The 23,538-nt window shown below is 46.5% G+C and overlaps 1 protein-coding gene across 2 annotated transcripts in view; it reads left to right on the forward strand.

The window, feature by feature from the left end:
- Positions 1-287: 287 nt before the first annotated feature.
- NLK (nemo like kinase) overlaps positions 288-23,538 on the forward strand; it is a 36,888-nt gene continuing 13,637 nt past the window's right edge. The window contains exons 1-5 of one of the 2 annotated variants that reach the window (XM_063173674.1): positions 288-332; positions 702-1,156; positions 1,290-1,725; positions 22,179-22,308; positions 23,337-23,392. In XM_063173674.1, the coding sequence (XP_063029744.1) occupies positions 1,301-1,725; positions 22,179-22,308; positions 23,337-23,392 (611 nt within the window). In that variant the 5' untranslated portion in view covers positions 288-332; positions 702-1,156; positions 1,290-1,300. Of the gene's footprint in view, positions 333-701; positions 1,726-22,178; positions 22,309-23,336; positions 23,393-23,538 lie in introns of both variants that reach the window. The other variant, XM_063173673.1, reaches the window with a different exon arrangement.

The raw sequence follows: 23,538 nt of genomic DNA on the forward strand, positions 1-23,538 counted from the left end.
CTGTGAGTGGCAGGAAGGTGAGGGAGGCGGGGCCGCCCGGGGTGAGGGTTGTGTGAGGTGAGGGAATCTCGCGGGGTCTCGGCGGCTCCGGGCGCGGCGGCGCGCGGTGATTGGCCGGCGGGGTCACGGGGGCGGGGCCGCGCCGTGGGGGGGGCTCTGCACGGCCGCGCGCGGTGGGCGGGGCGCGCCGGGCGCCGCGCGGTGATTGGTCGGGGGCGGCTCTCGCGCAGCCCAGCGGGCCGGGCGCGATTGGCTGCGGGCGGCGTCGGGCGCGCGCCCCGCAGGGGGGGGGGAGCGCGTGCCCGCGGCGCGGCGCGGGGCGGCGGGACCAGGTGAGAGCGGGGCCGGGGCCGGGGCCGGGGCCGGGCGGGGCGGGGACCCGGGGCCGCCCCCAGACCCTCCCGCCGCCCGCACCGCGGGCCCCCTGCCCTCCACCCCCGGCCCGACCACCCCCGGCCCGGCCGGCCCCGCCCCGCCGCGGGTCGCGCTGTCAGGGGCCGCTGCGTCCTGCCCCGCGCCCCCTCCCCGGCCCCGCGCCGCCCCGTCATTCATTCGCCACTTTCCCCCCTCCTTCGCCCCCGCCGCGATCCCTGTCCTGCCCCGGCCCTTCCCTTCCTCTTTCTGTTTTTATCTTCTTTTAGCCCCCTCTCCTCGCCCTGCGCCCCCCCTTCACTTTCTCTGGGTCCTTGTGTGTGTTTCAGGCCTTCAAGGAAAAGTTGCAAACTCCCGAGTTGTTGCTGCTGTGAGGGAGCAGGTGCCTGGAAGGAGGGAGCAGGTGTCTGGAAGGAGGGAGCGATGTAGGAGGTGCCCGGGCTCAGGGAGGTTCGGGGGACACATGGAGAGGGTGCGGGAATGGCAGGGCTAGGCTGGCCGGCCCTCGCGGGGTGTTCAGGCCAGAGGCTCCGAGCCCTCCCTCCGGAGGGAAGGGGGATCGATCACGGTGTTTAATTTTTATAACAAGAAAAACAACAAAAATAACCAAAAGTGAAGGAAAAAACCCACCCCGGCCCCACCCCAGCTGCCCAAGGATGGAGTTGGAGTAGCCAAGCCCGGCTGGATGCTGGGGAAGGGGTTGGCGCCCGCACACATGAAGAGACTCCCCGAGTTGTTTGGCTTCGCGAGGAGATAAGGCCAGTGGAGCTCCATGTTTTTAAAGGTGGGCCGTGTATGATGAAACCCAACTTCTTTTAAAGTGTAGCAGATTTAATTTTTATGGCCAAATGACAGCTTGACCCAGTTGTTATCCAATCAAAGGGCATTTTTTTGAATGTCTCTTTGTGGCACAACAGCCAACGCAAAAATGATGGCGGCTTACAATGGCGGTACGTCTGCGGCAGCAGCAGGTCACCACCACCACCATCACCACCACCTTCCTCACCTCCCTCCTCCTCACCTCCATCACCACCACCATGCTCAGCACCACCTGCACGCCGGCTCGGCGGCCGCGGTGCACCCCGTGCAGCAGCATGCCTCCTCGGCCGCCGCGGCCGCCGCAGCTGCAGCCGCCGCCGCCGCGATGTTGAACCCAGGGCAGCAGCAGCCGTACTTCCCATCCCCGGCCCCGGGCCAGGCCCCCGGACCGGCTGCAGCAGCCCCAGCTCAGGTACAGGCTGCAGCAGCTGCTGCAGTCAAAGCGCACCATCATCAGCACTCACAACATCCACAGCAGCAACTGGACATTGAGCCGGACAGACCCATCGGATACGGAGCCTTTGGTGTTGTCTGGTGAGTAGAGACAAAAGTGAACCGATACCTCCTTGTCATTCTTTACCTGGTCATAACTCATCCTTGTTTTTGTCATTTGAATCAGAAAGCAGGAGAGCTGCTTACTAAGAGCTTTTTTGCTGGTTCTTCTCCGTTCTTAGAAAGTTGCTTCGCTTGTTTGCGTTGGCAGAACGAGGTTCCCGGTGGTGAGGAGCCACCTCTGACTAACAGCCCACCCTGCCGTTCTCTTCTGAGACAATGCAGCTTGTTTGTGCCCTTTCTGTACCTTTAATTAGAGCGTGCATCCGTGCAGCTAAGCCGTGCTTCCTAAAATTTCAGGTTAACAAATGAGCATTAAAATATTCATTTTGACCTGGCTTAAGAGTCAGAAATGAAAAGCGTATGAAAATGTCTTCCTTGTGCAGTCACCTGTCAAGATCTTTGTCTCACGGCGGTTTGACCTGCGGTAGTGCTGTGTGCTACCTAAAACGGCTCAGCTGAACTTTGCTCCCCTCTCAAAAATGGAAATGGGATTTCCTGCCTCACTGTAGCTCTGCCTCCGGCCCTTTTATCCCCCAGCCGCGTTTCAGAGGAGTCTGTCAGCGGAGTGGAATCTCTCCTAATGCATTTTGTGACTACCTTAGAGCCATGTATGTAATTAGTGCCCTTCAGGAGCGCTGACACAAAGCTGGCAGCAGTGTGTATATATATATATATATTTGTATATAAATGTTTGTCAGCGTGCCCTATTCGGAGCTGTGCTGGGAAGCATGAAGGCTGGCAGGGGGTTGTTTGGAGAGCAGGCGTGTTGCAGTGCACTTCCTGCAGCACGAATGCAAAGTTTGCAGCTGTGCGTGGTGTCCCAGCCCTCTGCAGCGTTCCCAGCCCAGCCTCTGGGTGCCCCTGGAGTTTTGCTTTAGGTGCTGGCCGAGCTGCAGCTTCAGTGAGAGGAGTGGCCGGGTCACGGAGTGTGCCAGGCACAGGCAGAGGGCTCGGCAGGGCAGGCCTCAGGAGAGCAAAGCCCCTTCTGCCTGCAGCCCAGCCCTTCGGGGTGGCCACGCGTCACCAGCCCAGTGCTGGCAGCAAATGGTGCTGTCTGAGGAGGCCGAGGGAGCTGAGGAGCGAGGTGCAGGTCAGTGCTGGGGCTGCTCTCGTGTGCCTTCCCTCAGAGCTGGGCAGTTCATTTAAACGCTGAGTTCTCCCCGTCGGAGGGGAGCTGTTGTGCAGTCAGCACTGCCGTGCTCTGGCTGTGGTACAGCATTAAAAAGTGGGTGTAAAAGAATGAAAACTGACAAGGAATCTGCTGTAAAAAATTATCTGAAGGTATTTCCATCAGTTTGTATATTTTTTTAAGGTATGGAGTTTTATAAATTTATTTGTTAAGGTCTTTGCTTAAATTCATGTTGTTATGTAAGATCAGCCCTTTTTACTGGTGTTTTGTTTGCCTGTGCATTTTCCAGGTCTTTATTTTCCCAGCTCTGTTCGCCAAAAAACAAGGTGCAGAGAGAGATCTGCTTCCACAGTATTCAGTAGAATGAAAGGTCACGCTTGCATATTTAAATATAATATCATTAAGGGTGCAGGGGGGAGAAAGGAGGTGTAGAGGGAAGGGTCTGAGTGACATCAGGTAGGAAAGGCAGTGCCAAAGCATCTGCCCATCCCGAGCCCTGGGCTGCGCACCCGTGGGACCTGCCCCTGGGGGACTGTGCCTGCAGAGCTGCAACTACAGCTCTGCTTGGAGGTAACAACAGCTTGGGAAAGAGAAGACAACAAAGCGGGAGGGTGTCAGCTAAAAGCAGAAGCTGGGAGCTGGGATCCCTCCGGCTGCACTGGCTCAGGATGTCATTGGTGGGAGTGAGTTCCTCTTTGCTCACGTGTGTTTGAATCCAGCGGTCACTGCTCAGCTTTTGGCATTTCATGTTAACCTCTGCTGGTGAGTGCAGGCTCAATTTAGGAGTCTGTAAGCAGTAATTAAACTGAATTTTAGTTTCATTCAAAATGTGGAAGAATGCCTATGTAATTGAATTTTATGTGAGATAAAGTAAACACTGACTTGAGTATTTATAGTTTGAAGTGACTTGGACATGAGCAATGTGCTCTTGGGTTCAAGCGTGACACGGGATTCACAAAGCCTGAGTGACTTTGGAAGGGGGATTTGTTGTTCCTCAGTATCTTGTCTGAACATTATTTGTGCTAATAGGTAACTGAAAAGTTTTTATCGGTGCTTCTGAGGGAAATGGATGTTATTGCATAGACAGTTGGGGTATTTGCAGAAGTCTTTCATCTTGTGCTCTGGTGTGTCACTGCTTTGTTTGGAGGCACAGCTGACCTGCAGCTCAGTTCAGTGCATCAGACGAGCGATCAGCGTGGGGCGTTGCACTTCCCGTTACCTCACCGAGAGATTTTCTCTTGGCAGTTGAATTAGCATTTGTCATTAGTTCATTTGTCTGCTGCTCGGTGATGTTTCGGGGTAGCTGATGTGCTGCTGGAGTTTTTCACTCATGAAGAGCCAAAGCCTGGTGCTTCAGCACTTTGGTTATTGACCCCTGCGGGCGGTGCTGCTGCTGCTGGGGTCTGTGCACATTCCCTAATTCCCGTGTCCTCGCTCAGCTGGGCACCTCTTGTGTGGAATCAGCTCTCCTGGCACAGCACCTGCTCTGCCTGCTGCCCTGGGACAGGGAGGGTGTTGCTGAGCAGGGGCAGGAGTGCAGGGGCTTCCCCCAGGTCCTGCAGGTTTGTTTCCCCACGCTCTGGTTTGGTGAACTGCTGCAAACCCAGTCATGTTCCTCATTTGCCAAAAGCAGAGTGATTTGCTCTTGGAGTGTTCCCTGCTCTCATGTTCCTGAAGTGCTGAAAAAATCCAGATTTTAATGTCAGCGACAAGCTCTGTCTGTGTCCTGTGGTTCAGACTGAGCAGGGCTGAGTTTGGGAAGCCTTGTGTCTGTTCCAAGAATGAGGAGCTGTCCTTTGGAGAAGTGCTCCCAGTTTTGCTGGGGAGACATGCTGCTGCCATCTGGTGGGATTCCTAAAAAAATAATAATAATGATAATTAAAAAAGTGTATCGATTGAACCTGCCAAGGCTGGTAGGTTTGAAATGAGGGGTGAAGCCTCAGTGTCGCTGCAAGAGGTGCTGGTGCTGTTTCCATGCAGGGTTCCTGAGCTGGTGAAGAGGCTCTGCAGCTGCAGGAGGGAGATAGGGAATGACAACTCTTGCTGCTGGTTCATGGTGGTAACACTGCTGCCGAAATGTGGAAATGTCCTGTTGGCTGGGACATATCTACTCCAGTGGGATAGGAATGTAAGACATGGGGGAATTCTGCTTGTATTCCTTGTGTCTCTTAATTTTGAAAAGTTATTGTCGTTCATCAAAAACTGTGGAACCAAGCAATCTCTCTTAATATTGTCAAATCCGTGTTAAAATGCATCTCTGTGGGAAAGCTGTTACAAGTGACAATAGAAGAAAGTATTTGAATTAATATTTTTTAAATTCCTGATTTACCCCATTTGAAATTGTGTGTGGGGGTTAAAGTACTTGCCTCTAATCCTTTTTATTCAGGAGGTCACATGACAGTACAGCGTTCTAAACAGTTTGGCTGTTGGTGTTGAGACAGGACATCATGTTCAGGCTGTCATAACTTTAAGGGCAGAAATAATTTAGCCTTAATCTACTGTTCATTGCTGGCCTGCAAAGGCCTGAAAATGCCGAAGTCATTGCTCCATAAAAACCAAAAGAATATTGCATACAATGGATTGTTGCCTGGACCCTGGAACTATTTTAAGAGGGTTTTATCCCAGCACTGATACTAAGCACAGCAGCAGGAAAGACGTTCCCAGGATAAACTGATAATCTCCCTCTCCTTTAAAGGAATGTGTCCTGCTGAGCAAGGATGCAGTGGGGATAATGTGTCTGGGACAAAATTGCCAGAATGTATATTAAGGAAAAGAAGGTGTTATGGGTTCAGAGAAGTCTGAGAAGTGGCAGAAGTTCCCCTTCTGCTATCTGATACTGCTGAAAACCACAATAATGTTTGGCATAGTTAATTCTATTAACGATGCCTAGACTGGAAAGTGAGAGACGTTTAGCAAAAGCTGAACTGTAGACATTTCTTTTATGAAATTCATTAAGACTTTTGGTGGGAGAGGTTTTTGTTCTGAAGTTGAAGCTGTCTATATAATCTTTTTCCAGTCCCTCAAACCTCACCTGCCAGAAGACAGTACTTGACCATCAGGAAGTATTCTCTGTTAATTAACAGGTGGACAGTGGTTAGCTTTGACCTGTGTAATGTGACATTTTGTGTTACTCTGAAGTGACTGTTTTGTTACTGCTGGGCAGTGCTGGTGCTGTTCTGCTGCTCACCCACCCCACAGGAGAGGGCTGGGGTGCATGAGGGGCTCGGTCCCTGGGGGCCCAGGGGAGCTCCAGCCCCATGGCACCGTGCCCAGGGCACAGAGCAGGGGCAGAGGAGGGCTGATGGCACTGGGGAGCTCCAGCCCCATGGCACCGTGCCCAGGGCACAGAGCAGGGGCACAGAAGGGCTGATGGCACTGGGGAGCTCCAGCCCCATGGCACCAGGGCACAGAAAGGCTGATGGCCCAGGGGAGCTCCAGCCCCATGGCACTGTGCCCAGGGCACAGAGCAGGGGCAGAGGAGGGCTGATGGCACTGGGGAGCTCCAGCCCCATGGCACCAGGGCACAGAAGGGCTGATGGCCCAGGGGAGCTCCAGCCCCATGGCACCGTGCCCAGGGCACAGAGCAGGGGCAGAGGAGGGCTGATGGCACTGGGGAGCTCCAGCCCCATGGCACCGTGCCCAGGGCACAGAGCAGGGGCACAGAAGGGCTGATGGCACTGGGGAGCTCCAGCCCCATGGCACCAGGGCACAGAAGGGCTGATGGCACTGGGGAGCTCCAGCCCCATGGCACTGTGCCCAGGGCACAGAGCAGGGGCAGAGGAGGGCTGATGGCACTGGGGTGTTTTCCAGCCCCATGACACCGTGCCCAGGGCACAGAGCAGGGGCAGAGGAGGGCTGATGGCACTGGGGAGCTCCAGCCCCATGGCACCAGGGCACAGAAGGGCTGATGGCACTGGGGAGCTCCAGCCCCATGGCACCGTGCCCAGGGCACAGAGCAGGGGCAGAGGAGGGCTGATGGCACTGGGGAGCTCCAGCCCCATGGCACCAGGGCACAGAAGGGCTGATGGCCCAGCGGTGTTTGTCTCCCCAAGCCTTCCCCCAGCTCTGTGGGGCCAGGCTTGGACCATGAGTTTCCCACTCTTTGTGTTCTACCTCAGTGAGTTCTGCTGTTGTCTGATGCAGATAGACACTGATTTCATAAGAAGGAGGCAGAGTCGTTTTTATCCAGCTATTGGAGGGAACCAGGAGGATGCCTAAGGCAAAGGAGGCAGCACTGGCAGTGGGCACGGAGTAGAGTGGGGATGGGGTTTCACATTCACCATCACAATGGAAGGAGCTGCAGGTGATGATCTTAGATCCCAAGGCAGTATTTTTTTATAGGATTGCTTTATCTAAATTGGATTCTGACCTTATTTGTGAAGAAATGTAGTAGAACAATGACCTTATTCAGGTTTTTCTGTATGGGAAATTTTGCAAAGCTTTATGTGTTTGAGTGGTTGGGGCTTTTTTTCAAATTTCCTGAAAAGAAAAATTCTGTTAACATTTAACTGACTGTTTTCCAAACGGAGTGAATTAAATGAAATGGATATAATAACTCCTTGCATTCAAATTAGACATTGGGATTAGGTGAAATTCTATCCAAGTAATATACGAGTTGTTCATTATTGTCTTGTAACATGATGCAAGAAAGAAGGAATGTGAATAACATTTTTTTTCTCAAAGTTGGGCAAGGAGCATTTGGGATAAATTAGTTCACTGTAATTTATGCCAAGGTCAGCATTTCAGAGGTCACTTGAAATGCAAGTTGCTTTGCAGCACCTGCAGACCTTGATGTTGTTTGTATCCACACAGTTAGATCCAGTTAGATCCTGGTAGCATTCAGTGTTTTTTCTTTCTTCCTCTGAATTCTGCAAATGTTACAGCTTGTGACTGGATCTGCAGTCTAATATTGATTTTCCAGAAGACATATTTCTGATGTTCTTTTCTCTCTCCCCCTGACTCTTTCACCTCTTTTTAAGCGGATATTTAAGTTGTTGAATTCCCTAATCCCAAACAGAGTTGTTGGTGTTTTGGGGGGGGTGAAGGAGTGAGGGTGCAGCCCAAAGTGTGGGTGCCCCCATGGCAGGAGAGAAAGGCCATGGTAGGGTCTGGGGGGAGGCTGCTGGATATGCCTGGGCTGCTTCATTTCTCAGGGAACAATGGCATAGAAAGAATAGCTTTGGGCAGCTGAAGTGGAGGAAGCCTTGGGGATATGTTTGAAGTGTTTTTTGATTACTTGTAATGGTTGTATCTGGGTCTCATGTATCTTTAATCCTCTGGAAAGTTCTGCCTCCTGGTCTGGAGTAGGTAATGTGCAGCTGTTCTTGTGAGAAAAGCTGGCTCAAAGGTGTGTCGAGTTTGCTTAAATGGAATTTGTGTTCATTAATGTAATTGGAGATGTTTTTTAAAAGGTGTGTTAAAAATCCACAAAGGGTTTCAAGTGCTAGAAAATCTCTCTGTAGATGCTGTAAGTTTTGGTTTATTGGTAGTCAGAGTAACTACTGCGCCTGCTTTGTAAAAGTAGACCCCTGAGTAGGGTGGGAGATGCTTAAATCAAAGTGGCAGATGGCAGGCAGTACAAACGTGTATGAAAAGGGTAGAGACTTCTGGGATCAGTGCTTTGTTTATTGATGATAGTATTTGTTCATAATTAGCAGTAACAGGGAAAAAGTGGATGGGATGGGCACTGGATGGGTGGTAGCTACAGGTGGTACAAACCACAGCCATCACCTCCCTAAGAGGGGTTGTAAAAACAAATGTTGTTGTAGCAGTATTTTTTTTTTAATAACATAGGTCATATATTTTATTTAATTTTTATTTCCCTCACTGTCTTTTCTGACTTTTTCATCACTTCTGCCCACATTTTTCTCATTTTCTGCCATTGTCTGTGGTACTTGGTATGAAGTGCAGCTTACCAACAGCAGACGCTTAAATGAAAACAGTAGTGTTTGGAGACGAGGGGTAAATTGTAGAAAATAAATAACATTTCTCTGTGGAAATCACTGTAGCTCCATCTATAGTGCTCTGCAGGAGGAGCCTGGAAAAGAGCAAAGTCATCTCCTCTATAGAAACACGTGGCCTTCCTCAGTGTGTCCTGTGGGCACATGGATGGGCTGCAGCCTGTGGGTGCCAGCTGGGTGAGCACTTGTGATTCCAGCATGTGGGTCACAGAACTGAGTCTCATTTGGGGAAATCCCCAGCTTGCCCAGGGTCACAAATGCCTTAAAATCACTGAGGTGCTGATGCTTGTAAGGTTCAGTTTTGTATTTTAAGTCTGCTGGGAGCCTTGATCAATGAAACTGTCAGCTCAGTTTTCTAGGTTCACAGTTCCCTGGTTTTGCTACAAATTGCCGGGGGGGGTTTCAGTAATTGTGGAAAAATGCCAGTGGTGTTCAGGTGAACTCAGGTGTGTGAAGTGACTGCCCGTGGTGCTGTTCAGGCTGGTGTGGGTACAGCCCTGAGCGGGGACAGGAGGGCAGAAAGCTGCAGGGGAGGACAGCCAGCTACCAAAATGCTGCTCAGAATGCACCAGAACAACACACCAAACCTACCAGAATAATCTGGACTTCATTTCAGTATTTAAAGCTGCATCATCTTTTCTTATGCAATCGTGACGGATAAATGAAGGCAGACTTACACCAGCCTTGATATGAAACAACTTCCATGGCTACAGCTCTGGAACATGGCCATGTACAGTCTTTAAAAGTGCTTAGTAAGAATTTGAGCTTTAATCTTGAGGGCTGTGGCAGAATCAGTGTGTCCTAGTAGTATCATTCTTTAATTTCCTGATGTGGTGTTTTTCTAAAAAGGCTTGGATGCATTTGTGTGTGAGTGGAATTTTTATGCTCTTAATGCTGTTGGATTTAACATCAGAATGGTTATAGCAGGATCATTGTGTAAAATACATATTCTCTTATTTCATTACATTTTCTTAGAACATGATGTGATGGTATTTATGTGGGATTTGAAAAAGAAATGTTTTTTCAGAGCATTCTGTTCAAAAACTGTTACAGGAAATTTTGTGGAAAAGTGAAATATACTGGGAACTGTAGTAATCCTTGGACTTCAGAGGAGGATTTTCTTTCCTCCCTTCTCTGTTACATGAAAACACATTTTAATAGTTGCAAAAGAACCCCAAAATTGCTCACCATAGAAGCTGGTGTTTCAGTTTCCTTGTCCTTTTGGAGTGGTGCTGATCCCCAATCTGCTCCTGGTTCAGAGCAGTTTGTCTCCATTATCTGGGTGCCACCAGGAGGGTTTGCTGAGTTTTGTGGTGTCAGGGTAGAGCCTTTGCTCAGTGGGACCAGTGAAGCTGGGGATGGTGCTGAGCTGGTGGCCAGGTACTTATTCAGGGTTTGAGATGGTTTATTATGCTTTTTCTGAAGAGTGACTGACTCCGCCTTCTTCCTTGGCCGTGTGTGTGGAGTTGGCTATTGGAGGTAATGCACTATATTGTTTGATATAAATTCATGTAACTATGGGAGAGTATTTGTCTGTGAATAGCCAAACTTGCTCCATGGAGGCAGCAGCAGCTCTCAGCAAGGAGCAGTGTTCCTCCTGTGCACAGCTGCTGAGTGTGTGCTGGCACTCTGGCTGAGGGAGGGGAGCCTGGCACGGGCTCTGGCTTTCTCTGAGAACCATTCTGTTCAGCCTTTGCTGGTTTGGTTCCTAAGGGGTTACGGTGTACTACAGGAAATACAGGAGAAGTTCTCTCCCAGTCCATTCTGAAGCCCTTGACTGATGTAGGGCACTCCTGTCTGGAGTAGGGCTGCAGGTCACTGCCTTCTGAGCACAAGTGTGCCTCTGCCTTTTAACTGGGGACCTGCTTGGCTTCCTCCTGCCTTCGTTTGTAAAGGCCCTTGGCAGCCCATGTGAGACTGTTTGAAAGCCTCAATTAGAGCTTTTTCCCCCCAGAGATTGCATAGTGACAGCACAAAAGCATTGTTTAAAGGCTGTTCTCATCTTGCAGTATAACTTCTCTTTGGATGTTTCTGTAAGTTCTGCTTGGCTCGCTCAGAGCAGTCTTTGGAAGGAGGATTTCTTTTCAGGACAAGGAAGAGAAGGCATTATTATTTCTGGGCTGCTTGCCATCCATCTTTCTTAATTTTATCAATTCCTAGGCTGGTGTTCTTGCTAAAATGAAGAAAAGAATTTCCTGAGCCTCTCAGTGCTTTCTGGCTCCCCTGTGTTGTCCGTGTTGTGTTTGAAGCGGAGACCAGAGCTCCTTGCAGCTGATTTGTAGCTGGTGGGGGTGATGATGGAGCAGAAGGACAGTTTTGGTTGTTGTTGTGGCCAGAGGAAGGGCTGTGGGTCAGACAGGGAGCCGTGTGTTCCTCTCGTGAACCTGCACAGAGCAGCATGCCCAAGGTCACACGGGGGCTGTGTGCAGGGCTGCCCAGCGCCAGGGGGGCACCTCACACCTGCTCTCAGCTCTTTGAAAAAACAGAATAAAGGCAGTCAAAACAACGCCAGGGGAATTGAGATACTATTTCTGGTTTTGGACAGAGGTGGGGAGTCTCCCAATCAATTTGCATTTTTCAAGTCTCAGCTCATATCTCAATTGCAGGGACAGGTAGGAATGGACCCAAAAATGGAGATCTGCCAATAGTTCTGTCAAGGGCAATTGTCTTCTAAGTCATTGTTCTCAGAGTCACTGTTGTTAACATGATGTACAGGTAAAGACCAGTGGGGTTTAGTGCTTTTTGTTTTCCTGTAGTTTAGCATATGGAAATGAAAAAAAAACCCCAACTACCAAACACAGAACCAACCAAGGCTAGTATAAAAATAATACCCAGCTTTTAAAGTGAAATGGCAGTGAGTAATGATTAGCATCTACTTTATTCTTATGTCTAAATTCAAATTGTTGGGGGCAGAAGCTCCCACATATTAATTGCAGTTAATTTAAAGGGACAGTGGCCTGCATCATTAGTGCTCTGTCCAGTGCTGCTTCACCAGTGAATGTTCACATGATGAGCTGGAACAAAAGGATGTGAAATTAAGACCTGCTATGTTTAAGTCTAAAAGCCATTGAAAATTGCCATTTATGATTTGACAGAGAAAGAATTTTATCTTGTCCTTGTGGATCCGGACTGTGTGCAGAGGGGAGTGTCTGTGTGGGCTGGGGAATCCTCCTGTGTCAGGGACTAAAGCAAGACCAGCCCAGATCCTGCACTCTGCCAGTCTTTGTGCACCACTGTTCTAAAAGAGAATGTCCTACAGCCACTCTGAGAGGCAAAATGTATTCTAAAAAATCTGTTTTACCATGGATCACTTGATTTAATTGACTACAGTAAGAGTTCTACCTAAGAGCTTAACTAAAAGCAGATTTTAATTATGAAGTCGAAAGTACATTTGATTTGGTTTTTCAATTATTATAGATACCTCAAGGTATCAGAGTGCTTTTCTGAGCATATTTGCTCATTGATTGCACTTGAAAAGTCAGGATCAAGGACTTGCACCGTGCTTTTTCTAGCAGGGCATTCACATCCTCACCCAAGCCTGTAAGCTGAGCTGAGCTTCCCTTCTGCCCCTGCTGAAGAGACAAAGCATGTATGCTCCTTTGGTTTGGATTGCTTATTGTTTTCTGAAGCAGTTGAGGAAAAGTAGGTGAATGTTGACAGAATCAGGACCAGCTTTGACCTACTTGTGGCTTTTTTTCTGATCTCTGTCTTGGGCATGTCACCTTATCATTTTTAAGCTACTGTTTACTCATGTGAAACCTCATCTAAAACATTGAGAACTGACAGGTGTTTGGTAATTTGAATATTAAATGTATATATCATCACTCCCACAGTTGTTCCCAAGGAGATTTTGTCACTTACCAAATGACCCAGTAAAGGGAATTCTTCTGTAATAATTTTATTTCATCCTGAACTATTGTTTAAATTTTGAGTTTGAAGTATTTTAGAGTCATTAATTTCATTCCCCTGGAATTGCACCCATGGTAGTGATTCCATCTGTTATCACAAGGTTTTTGACAGACTCAGAATAGAGAAACATATATTAGGATTTTCCTGTCAGTTCATGGAGATCACTGGAAGCTAAATACAGCTGTTAAAGGAAGAGGTCAAAAGGGAGTCCTGCAGGTCAGACCTTGGTGTTTCTGTGGATGGAGATGTGAAACCAAACCAACTGCATTGTAGCATGTCAGTAAATTTGGTTTATAACAATTCAGGCTGGTTTTCTTCCAGTGGGAAGAGGGAGAGACACACTTTCCTTGAAGATCTTGTAATATTTTAAACAGTTCTGTAAGATGACATTTTGTGAGTGAGTTTTGGAAGGGGGAAAAGGCTGAGGATCACTGGAGCTGTGCTGCCTCCAGCACCTGGTGCAGGTCACCTGGCCCTGGCACCAAGACATGAACAGGGTTGGCTGGCTTACCTGAAAATTCAGATTTTGCAAATTTTACAGGATTTCAGACATTTGAACAGTAGCCAAACGACCTCTCACAGAAATTCATCAGCTACATGTTCTGCTGCTGCAGACAAGGAAGAATTTTGAGCAGTCTCGTCCCACTCTCAGCAGGCTGTTCACTCAAAGGTGCTGTTCACCTCTCCACTTCAGTGTGTCACTCCGATGTCTCTGGATTTCTGAAATTGCCTTTTGAATCTATTGAAAAGGAGTGGTTATGGCTCCAGTGTAATTGAGACTGTCAAGGAAATAGGTGGAATTTTTACAGCTCCGTGAGACTTGATGGTATGTGACAGAGGATCATTCCCTTCACTGGCCCATGGTAATGGGAGACTGATGTGTCTTTAAGTGCCCTGGCAATAAATAGAAGACTGATTTTTACCTTTTTTTTCCCTTCTTTTTTGCAAGGCTATGGGTCTTTCTTAAATCTTCATTAACATGTAATAAAATATAAAGCACTTCTTTCATGTTCCAAAAATATCCCATCTGAGACATGTTCTAGACTTTGGGACTGTAGAGGTTATGAATTTATTTATTTCACACTTGTGTTTTGACGTGTCCCTTCTGTTCCTACAGTAATTCAGAGAAGGAATGACTTAGCAGGGTTGAGCACATAGAAATCTTTACCTAGAAAAAAAATGGCAGCAGTTTGCAATAATTTATGTGAGTAAAATGTGCAGAGGAAGCCTTAGAGAAGCTGATGTGAAGTGCCCTGTGCGCAGCTACAAGGACACAGCTTGTAATGTGGCTGGGCCTTTCCCACCATTGTCAGACAGCCTGAAGGAGGACCCTGAGCTGCCACAATGGGAAAGGCTGCACAGCTCGTGTCAGATGTGCTGCTCCTTTGGCTCTCAGCTCTTGGTTGGGTTTGTTCAGCAGCAGAGCAATTGAGATGTCTCTGCTCAGTGTTTACTTTGGCCGTTGTGAAGTGCTGGGCTTGGGAATTACAGCATCTTATAGGCTTAGTGTGTATTTAAAGTAATATTTTAAAGTTTGGTGATTCTAACATCCATGCCTATGCAAAACAAATAAAACACTGTTATCTAAAATAATTTCTGGTAAAGAGAATGAAAAAGAAAGTTTCAACTACGAAGCATTTTGGGTTTCAATTCTGTGTTCTGTATTGTAGAATACAGAATTCCTTTGAATAAGGAATGGGCGGAGTAAGTTGAAGCTTGAAAGGTCAGTAAATAAGATTTAACTCTTCCAGCTAAAAACCTTGATGAATGTTCATGTATTTATCATCACTACAGAATTTGGGGAGATGAATATAAATAGCAGTAATTCATAAAATTAAAATGTACCCTCAGCCTCATACATGTATACCTATTTATTTGTGTATTTATATTCAAATACATCCAAGTCCTGAGGCTTAATTCTTAACCAACATACCAATATCTCCCTGGTGGAAGCAGGGAACACTGGAGTGTAATTACTTTGAAGTACTGAGTTTCAAATATTTGTTGTACACTTTGGTTTGAATCCGCTTCTGATTTTTTAAGTCAGGAAACATGATTGTGGTGAAACAAGGACTGGCTGAAACAGGACAGGTTTCCCCTGGAGGAGGAAGTGTTGAGGTATTGATTGGGATGAGGGGCCGAGCTGCCTCACAGGGATTGCTGTGCAGAAAGGAGCTCAGGCACCGTTTCCTGTGGGTTTGTTCTGCCCTGGCCCCCGCGGGGAGAGGTGATGGGAGGATGGAGGTGCAGGGAGAGTGCTGGTGAGGAGAGGAGCTGGGTGGTTATTGCAGGTTTGTTCTGTCCTGGCCAGGGGAGAGGAGCTGGGTGGTTATTGCAGGAGCGAGGTGGCAGTCGGGGATATGACCAGAGACCTTATTAACCTACTTTGCTTGGAGGTGCAGAAATACTCCAGGAACTGTGCCAAGGCCTGCAGGCTTGTTGGACGTGGAGAGGAAGGTTTCTCATCTGGGTTTTTCTTGGTTGGCTGGTGGGAATGGGAATAGAGGTCAGTGAATTGGGGCAGGAATGTGCATGTTATAGTGGTATAAGGTTTAAAAATAAAGAAGAAAGAACTGTAAAAATACATGAAGCTCTGTGTGTTTATTGGGCATCTTATTTATTTGTGAACATCACATCCAGAACTATGCCATTGGCTGAAAAAAAATTAAAAATTATATTAAAAATTATCTGAATAAATGTTATGTGTAGTGTAGTAATTTATTGTAGCTGTGGTTCATATATGCAGTTGAGAAGTGAATAAAAAGGTTTGAAGCAGAGTCAGAAAATTTTGTATAAGTGGGGAAATAAATTTGATTTGGAAAGCAGTTTCAATTTTAAGCTTCCATGAAGGAAGACAAATGAAACATTTTAAAGATATTAGCCATAACAGTATCCCTTTAATTTTCACTCCTTTCTTTTAAGTAAGATACTCTGAATCACTTTTTGTTCAAGGAGACAGATTTCTTGCAGTAATCAGTTTTGCTTTTAGCTCTGATTTGTAAAGAATAAATGGTAATGGCACACATGCTGGAGGGTGTGATTAGAACCAACGTTAAAAGGCTTTTTTGGGACATGGATGGCTGGAAAAGGAGCTCTGAAGAGGTCTGCATTTAGCAGGAGGGAGTGAAGCACACCTTTGAAGTCTCTTAGCCCTTTCCCATAAAACACCTGTAAATGGAAATGAAATCTGGATGTTTTCTTCAGGCTCATGTGGAAGTTCTACATGAAATCTGTTAGTTTGCATTTAGCCAGTTCTTTCCCAGATCCCATACCACTGAAAAGACCAGCTCCTGAGGATATGTGTTAGAAAGACTTTGCTATTTGGAATAACTTACAGGTTTCCTTGAAGTGCCTTTGGGTATTTTTTGATTACTTTACAGTATTCCGTGGAGAATGTTGAGAAAACTTAATGAAATGCTGAGAATGCGCATTGGTAGTCAGTTAATTAAATTGTCTTTTTGTGTAATCTTCTTAAGTAACTTATTTTCTGCTCAGTGCCTTTCCAACAAACACAAATTTTTTGTTCACATGCAGATTCCTGCATGCAAAACCTACTTTACTTGCCAAAATATTAAGAAAATATTTAGCAGGTGGAGTATATTTTTTGAGGTCCCAGATGTCTAAAAGTGTAAGAAGTTTTTACTTTTGCCTGCGAACACCTTCACCCAGCTTTTGCCAATCCATATCAGCCCATGGCTCCTTGGCTCAGTTGTGTCAGTGAGCCCTCCGACTCCTGCAGCTGATCCCCAGGGATGGGTGAAACAGGGAATTCTCTGACTTGGCTTCTCTGCCTCAAAGTTCAATCCAAGTGAAATCCAGGTTTTGCTCACTAGTATCTCCTTAGCTATCTTTTTGCAGTTTGCTTTCATATCATATCTCTCAAAGATATTTTTTTTCCCCCCACTGTAAATATTTCATTTTAGGATCTTTGAAGTATTGCCAGCTGGAGGCTGCCACGGAGCAATAGTGACCTGAAAATCAACAGCACATCCAGTGCTTAAATAACTCGAAAAATAACAGCTGTTCTTTTTGATAATGTCTTTTAACAATGAAACCTTATTTTTCTGTGCTTGTGTGCTAAAAATTCTGCTGTCACTGACAACTCTGCCTCAGTGTTTCAGATTTTTCTGTGCTGCAGCTACTGGGACTTTTTGTAGGCGATGATTTAGTGCAAGTTTTGGAATATTTTTGAAGTCCCCAAACTGCTGATGTGAATAGGTAGACACATGTGTCAGTGTTTGGGCCCTGCAGAGTTCCTCGGGGTGAGCAGGTATTTAATGTAACTCACAGGTGGGATAACAGGGAGTGGTGTGATTTAACAGGGAATGGTGTGATTTAACAGGGAAAGGTGTGATTTAAGGGGAATGGTGTGATTTTACAGGGAATGGTGTGATTTCACAGGGAATGGTGTGATTTCACAGGGAATGGTGTGATTTAAGGGGAATGGTGTGATTTCACAGGGAATGGTGTGATTTAACAGGGAAAGGTGTGATTTAAGGGGAATGGTGTGATTTCACAGGGAATGGTGTGATTTAAGGGGAATGGTGTGATTTGAGGGGAATGGTGTGATTTGAGGGGAATGGTGTGATTTCACAGGGAATGGTGTGATTTCACAGGGAATGGTGTGATTTAAGGGGAATGATGTGGTTTAACAGGGAATGGTGTGATTTCACAGGGAATGATGTGATTTAACAGGGAATGGTGTGATTTCACAGGGAATGGTGTGATTTAAGGGGAATGATGTGGTTTAACAGGGAATGGTGTGATTTCACAGGGAATGATGTGATTTAACAGGGAATGGTGTGATTTCACAGGGAGTGGTGTGATTCCTCTCTGAGCTGTGTCCCTGGCCTGCGGGTGGGTGCAGGACCCTCCTCTGGTCAGTGCAGTTCCTCACTCCCTGGAGTCATCCTGGGATTCCCTGGCTTGTGCTCCTCCTGCAGCCTCCCTGCTGCTGTGCCTGTTGGGGCTCCTGATTTCCAGTTTCATTGCTCCTTCCTGGGGACAGGCCTCGTGCTGTAAGTTCAGAGCAGCCTTCCCCAGAGCTCTGGCCATGGCAGTAAAGTGCAGAGGACAGAGCACTGCTCTGCTGTAATGTTTTCCTCCTTTTCCTAATGAATCTGTGGGTGGCTTTTCTTTTAAAAATTATAGCTGAAATGACTATGAATATCTCCTTTAAACCAGATTGTATCAGCTTTTGCATCTTTCAGACAATGTATGTACAGCCAGAGGGTAAAACCCATTATAATGCCATGCTAATTGCATGAGTGTGTGTGCTGAAACTCTCTTGTTGTGAGAAATCCAACCAAAACAAATCCTTGCTCCTGATGATCTCTCTCCCAGCACTGCTGGAGGGGAGCCCAGGTCACCCTGCTGGCAGGACAGGGTGCCCAGGGGGCTGTGACACTCAGCACGGCCCTGGCTGCACACACAGGGAGAAAAGACTCATATGGAATTGGGAAACTGGGGTCCTCAGATCAGGAACCTGGTGATCTACGAGGAGGCTCTGCTGGGTGTCTGCATTCGCTGCTGCGGTGAGGCACCTCTAGAGAAACAGCTCATGTGTTACCCAAGAGCCCTCAAAAAGAGATTAATGCCACCTCTCCCTCTCGTTGTTCACTTGGCAGAGGCAGTGTGACTGACTGAGATGCTCTCTGACACATGCCCGGGCTGCCATTGTTCCTGAACAAGCGTCTGTGTGTCCTGCCTTTGTCGGGGGCTGTTCCTGCTGGCCGTGTCTCCGTGCCAGCACAGCTGTTTGGGGCCAGCCCGAGCTGCAGCAGCCCCTGCCCGCGGCAGGAACGCCTCACTCCTCACTCGCAGCTTCGGGCTGCAGAACTGACTTTCAGGCTGCTAAAGTTAGAACCGTTTAGCATGTGAATAATTTAGCTTCCGTTAGGAATTGTCACAGAGCTTCAGAACAAGTTTTTTGCGGGTCAGGAGCGGTGTGGGACGTGGACTGCAGTCTGTGATGGGAGAAAACACTGCTGGCAGTAGGCAAGGTCACTGCAGGGCCTGGAACATCACCTCTGGCCTGTCTCCCTGGTGTTTGAATCTTTATAAGGGTAAATTGCTAAAGCAGCTGCTTTGTGTAAAAACTCAGCCTCTGTGGATGTGTTTCCTTTTCTTCCTTCAGTAAGACATCTGTTGCTAAATCCACATATATGTATATTGGTTTGTTTTCTTAAGGATTTCACACTTGTGTCCTTATTTTCCTCACCTCTCCTCTCTGCTACCCTACAGTCCATTAAATGTGGTGCATCAGTTTTTGTCACATTTTCGTCGGGCTCAGTGCCTGGCAGTGACTTTGCAGAGAGCAGAGCCCGGTCTCATGGCCTGTGCCTGTGTGCAAATTTTATGTACTCAATCAAGCATTTCCCAGATAAGAGATTTGATAAGTGCACAGCCTCTCCTTGCCCTTTCACTTCAGTCTTGGGAATCTTGTGGTTTTGTGAGCTTTTCTAAGGGATTTTTAATATCATCCCATGCTCAAGTATATTTTGAAATATGCCAAGATGTGATTGATTGCAATACCATGTGCTGAAAAAGTGGCATATAGGGATCACATGCCCTTGAGTATGAGCTGTGCTGTTTGTTTTAAAGTGGTACATCAAACATGCCTGGGTGAGCAGCTGAAATGCTTGTGGGACCAGGCCACTTGCATATCTCAGAGTAAGGCTTGCTGGAAAAGCCTGTGTGATTAAGAGTCAAGCAACTGAGGAAAAAAAGTTCACTGACTAATAAGAAAAACTTGCAGAGTAATCCTATTAAATTCCCTCCCTTCTGGTAACTCCTGATGTAAATTTATAGATATTCTCTATAAATGTGAAGGAAGGTTTGTTTCCGTGACAGAACAAACTCCACCAGCACTTTCCCACACCACCCCAAGAACATTGTTTCATTATCTTGCTCCTGTGTAATAATTGCACACGGAACAGTCACAAACTTGTTTTTCTACCAGTTGAAACTACAGAACAATGTGTATGCCTTGACCTGGATTCAGGGAGAGAAAAAGTCACTGTTGGCATAGACTCCACCTTGAAAATTTGCCATCAACATGGCAGAGAGTTGCTAAAGGCTTATAATGCGTAATTGAAACGGCTGAATGCCTGCAAGGATTCTTTGAGATAAGGATTGTCTTTGAAAACATTTTAACTAGAGGTCTGGATTGTGTCATTAATCTCTTCTGTAGTCCTATTACTTTTTAAAATTGTATTATTTCTGGTGTGATTAGCTTGCAAAGTAAATAGAAGGTGCAGGTTCTGTAAAGTATCTTTTTTCTTTATATGCTTTATGTCAGACTATTTTAAAAGCTTTTTATGTAGTTCTTAAATAAACAAGACATACATACATTATGTACCATCAGCAGAACAGAAGGGTTTCTGGTGGCAGGAGAGTGGCCCTGCTGCACAGGGCACCCAGTGCAGTTCCGGGGATGCGTCCCATTGCTGTGCTGGCCCCAGGGCTGCTCTGCTGCTGTCCCTCAGCTGCTCTGGTGGTGATCTGCCCCCCAGAATGTCCTGGCCCTTTGTCCCGGCTGTGTGCTCCCCTGTGTCCCTGCAGGGCTGGGGTTTGGGCTCACTGCACCCTCAGTGCTCAGTGCTGGATCCCCAGCTCGGGGTCACTGTTCAGTGTCACTCCCAAAGGCACGGTTAGAGCTCAGCTGGCTGCCTTGGCACAAGATTCAATCACTTATTTTTTGCCCCATACCTATATATAATTTTTGCTAGGTTATTTTTGGTTTGAATCCCGGTCTGTGATCTCTTTATCCCAGCTGCAGTTGGTGGTTGGTAAGTGGACCCTTTGAGGCTTCAGTAGTGCCTTGTGATGGATGGTTCCTGCCTGCTGGGCCCTTTGCTGCGGGATTCACCCGTGCTGGAATGGCCTCACAAAGCAGGGCAGGGAATTCAGATGTGTTCTTCTGAGAGCAGCAGTGAGTGAAGCTGCCTTTCTAGCTGTTCTCTCAATTAGCTCCTAGGAGATTTTCTTGCTTTTCTAGTTTCTCCTGGGGATATGTGACCCGATAGCATATTGCTATAAATAATTATTTTACTAGTATCAAAGTAGGTACTGTACACAAACACAAAGCAACATTTTCAGCATCTTTTTTTGGATGCTGTAAATACCAGGTTTTCAGACAGGCTGTTTCCTTTCTTCCTTTCTTGTTTCTGTTATTTGGAATGCAGGCCTGACAGTTCTGATCTTCAGAACTTGGATTGTTAGTTTTGTGCTGCCCCTTGAAGTGAAATTGCTGGTGAGTAGCACAGAGCTGCCAGCCCAAGGCAGGGAGGTGAGGGGCAGGCTGGCATTGCTGCTGCTGTGGGGAAAGAGCAGAGGAATTGCTTTCCAGGTGGATACTGCAGGGGATCATCACTTGTTTGTGAAAGTGGGTTATTTAAAAGAAAAAAGAAAACTGGTCATAGATGAGAATGACACAGCAACCCCGCTGAATTCCTTCCTCTATGAGAGACTAGGAAAAGTCCGTTCACCCAAAGCAATGGTTATTGTATGGAGACATTTGGAAGAGCAGAGCAGCCACGGCAGGCCTGGCACAGCAGAGGAGTCACATGAGAGAGAAAACCAGCAATTTTTTAAGGACAAGTGTAGTTATCAGGGTGCGTAGCTGGATGTGGATTCTTCTGTGGGTTCAACACTGCACTGAGATTGAAGTTATTTTGGTCATCCCAGTAAAAATATGCATATACTCTATTCTGTAGTTTGAGAAACTCACCTTAAAAACTGGGATTGGGAATTGAGGCACCATAATCTCCTTGCTCTAGTTTTATGGTTCTCATTATAAAATTCTATTTTCAGAATCCAATTATTTTAAATTAAAATACTTGCCATGTGCAAAGCACCTTATAATTCCTGAGCTACTATACTTGCATTCCATAAGTTGTGTGGGAGAAGGACCAGTATCGTGCCTGTTTTACATTTGTGCAAACCTGGATACCACGTGCTGTTGCTTCTCCAGATGTGATTTGGTGACATATCAATAAATAGTCTTACACTTGCCAGAGTTCTGTCAGAATAGGATTATTAGATCTTTTACATTCTTTGGAGAGGAAGAAGTGAGCGATAGACCTGATAAAATCCAATCTGGGTAACTGAGAGCGTTTTAATGAGGTGTTTTTGGGAGGTGAAGGGGATGTTTATCCTGACATCCACTGCAGGTGTTGATGTCACCATGAGCTCAGTGTGTGGCCCTGCTGGGCTGGGTGTGTGCTCCATCCACAGAATGGTCACATCTGTGTGGCACGGGCTCTGCGGGACACTGCTCAGTGCCCTCACATTAGTGCTCTTTTCCCTAGAAATGGCTTCACTTTGTTCTGACTCACTGAGCTGAGAATGATAAGAAACTTTAAAATACTCTTTTCTTCTTTAGCAAACTGTCTAACAGGAGTATGTGATGTTCTTTGTCTTTTTTCCTGTAGGTCGGTAACAGATCCACGAGATGGAAAGAGAGTTGCACTCAAAAAGATGCCCAACGTCTTCCAAAATTTGGTCTCTTGTAAAAGGGTCTTCCGGGAGTTGAAGATGTTGTGTTTTTTTAAGCATGACAATGTAAGTAAATTCAAAGTAATCTTGAAATCTTTGAGAAAACCTAAATGTAAAATGGAGCTCTCTGTAACAAAAGTGTGTTTCGTTACAGAATATCTAAAATACTTTACAGTGATCAGATTTTCTGGAAACTCAGATATTACTGTTGCAGACACTATAAAAATGAAACTGTCAGGAGTCTAAGGATACTCATAATTTCCCCTCCAAAGTGTTTGCAAACAGACAGTCAGTACACTTCTTCCCAGCCTTTTTTGAGGCTTTAGGTAAATGTCAGGCTGCACAGAGCTGTGTCAGCTGGACACTTCCTCCTGAGCTGTTCTGTCCCCTTTGCTGGTCCTCTCCCAAACCTGCTTTAGGTAAAATCAGTCAGCTTAAGTTAAAACGTTTAAACACTATTTGGTTTGACCCATGAAGTCTGAAGTGCATCTGAAGTTTGGGTGCTTCACCCAAATGTCATGAACCTTCCTAGGATAGGATCCAAATGACCACACCAAGGAGTATCTTTCTCTGTGAGAGGATGGGAATTCTCTGCTGCTGCTTTTCTACGTTTTTGCTTTTTTCTACCTTTTTCACCTTTTGCTTTTTGTACCACTGAGCTGCTTATTCAGAATGGGAACATCTTTGGGGTTTGCAATTCCCATGTGGAAACAGTGAATCGCAAAACTCTGAAAGATTAAAGGCAGTACAAAGTGTAATATCTTCTGCTTTTACATTTCTTTGCTGGAATTACTTTCAAAGATTCTATGTTCATATATATTGTAAAGAAACCACTTTTTATTGGATAGATAAATTTGTGCTTTCAAACTACTGCTCCAACAGCTGGAAAAAATGTCTTGAGTTAGAAAAAAGAGAGACATTGAATATACAGAATATCTGACATGGTGGGTTATTAAATTTACATACCTGGTGAGACAGAACATTGGTCTGTCTGTGGGATAGAATAAAATGAAGCCATGTGAGAAATGTGCAGTCTGTCTTTTGGAAAGGGATTTGTTCTGGAATAGGCCTTGACCTTGTGTGGTGTTTCCTAGGTACTCTCTGCCCTCGACATCCTCCAGCCTCCACACATCGACTATTTTGAAGAAATGTATCCTAAATATAAAAATAGAACATCTTAATTGAGGTAGATGTGATTTTCATTAGCTTAGAAGCTGCCAGTGTGTGGTGTAATCTATGAAATGGAACCACAGAAGCCTCGAGCCTGCATGTGGACAGTTTTATTTCCAGGAGTGA

The sequence above is a fragment of the Melospiza melodia genome, chromosome 21, assembly GCF_035770615.1.
Source record: "Melospiza melodia melodia isolate bMelMel2 chromosome 21, bMelMel2.pri, whole genome shotgun sequence".
Classification (NCBI taxonomy): Eukaryota; Metazoa; Chordata; class Aves; order Passeriformes; family Passerellidae; genus Melospiza; species Melospiza melodia.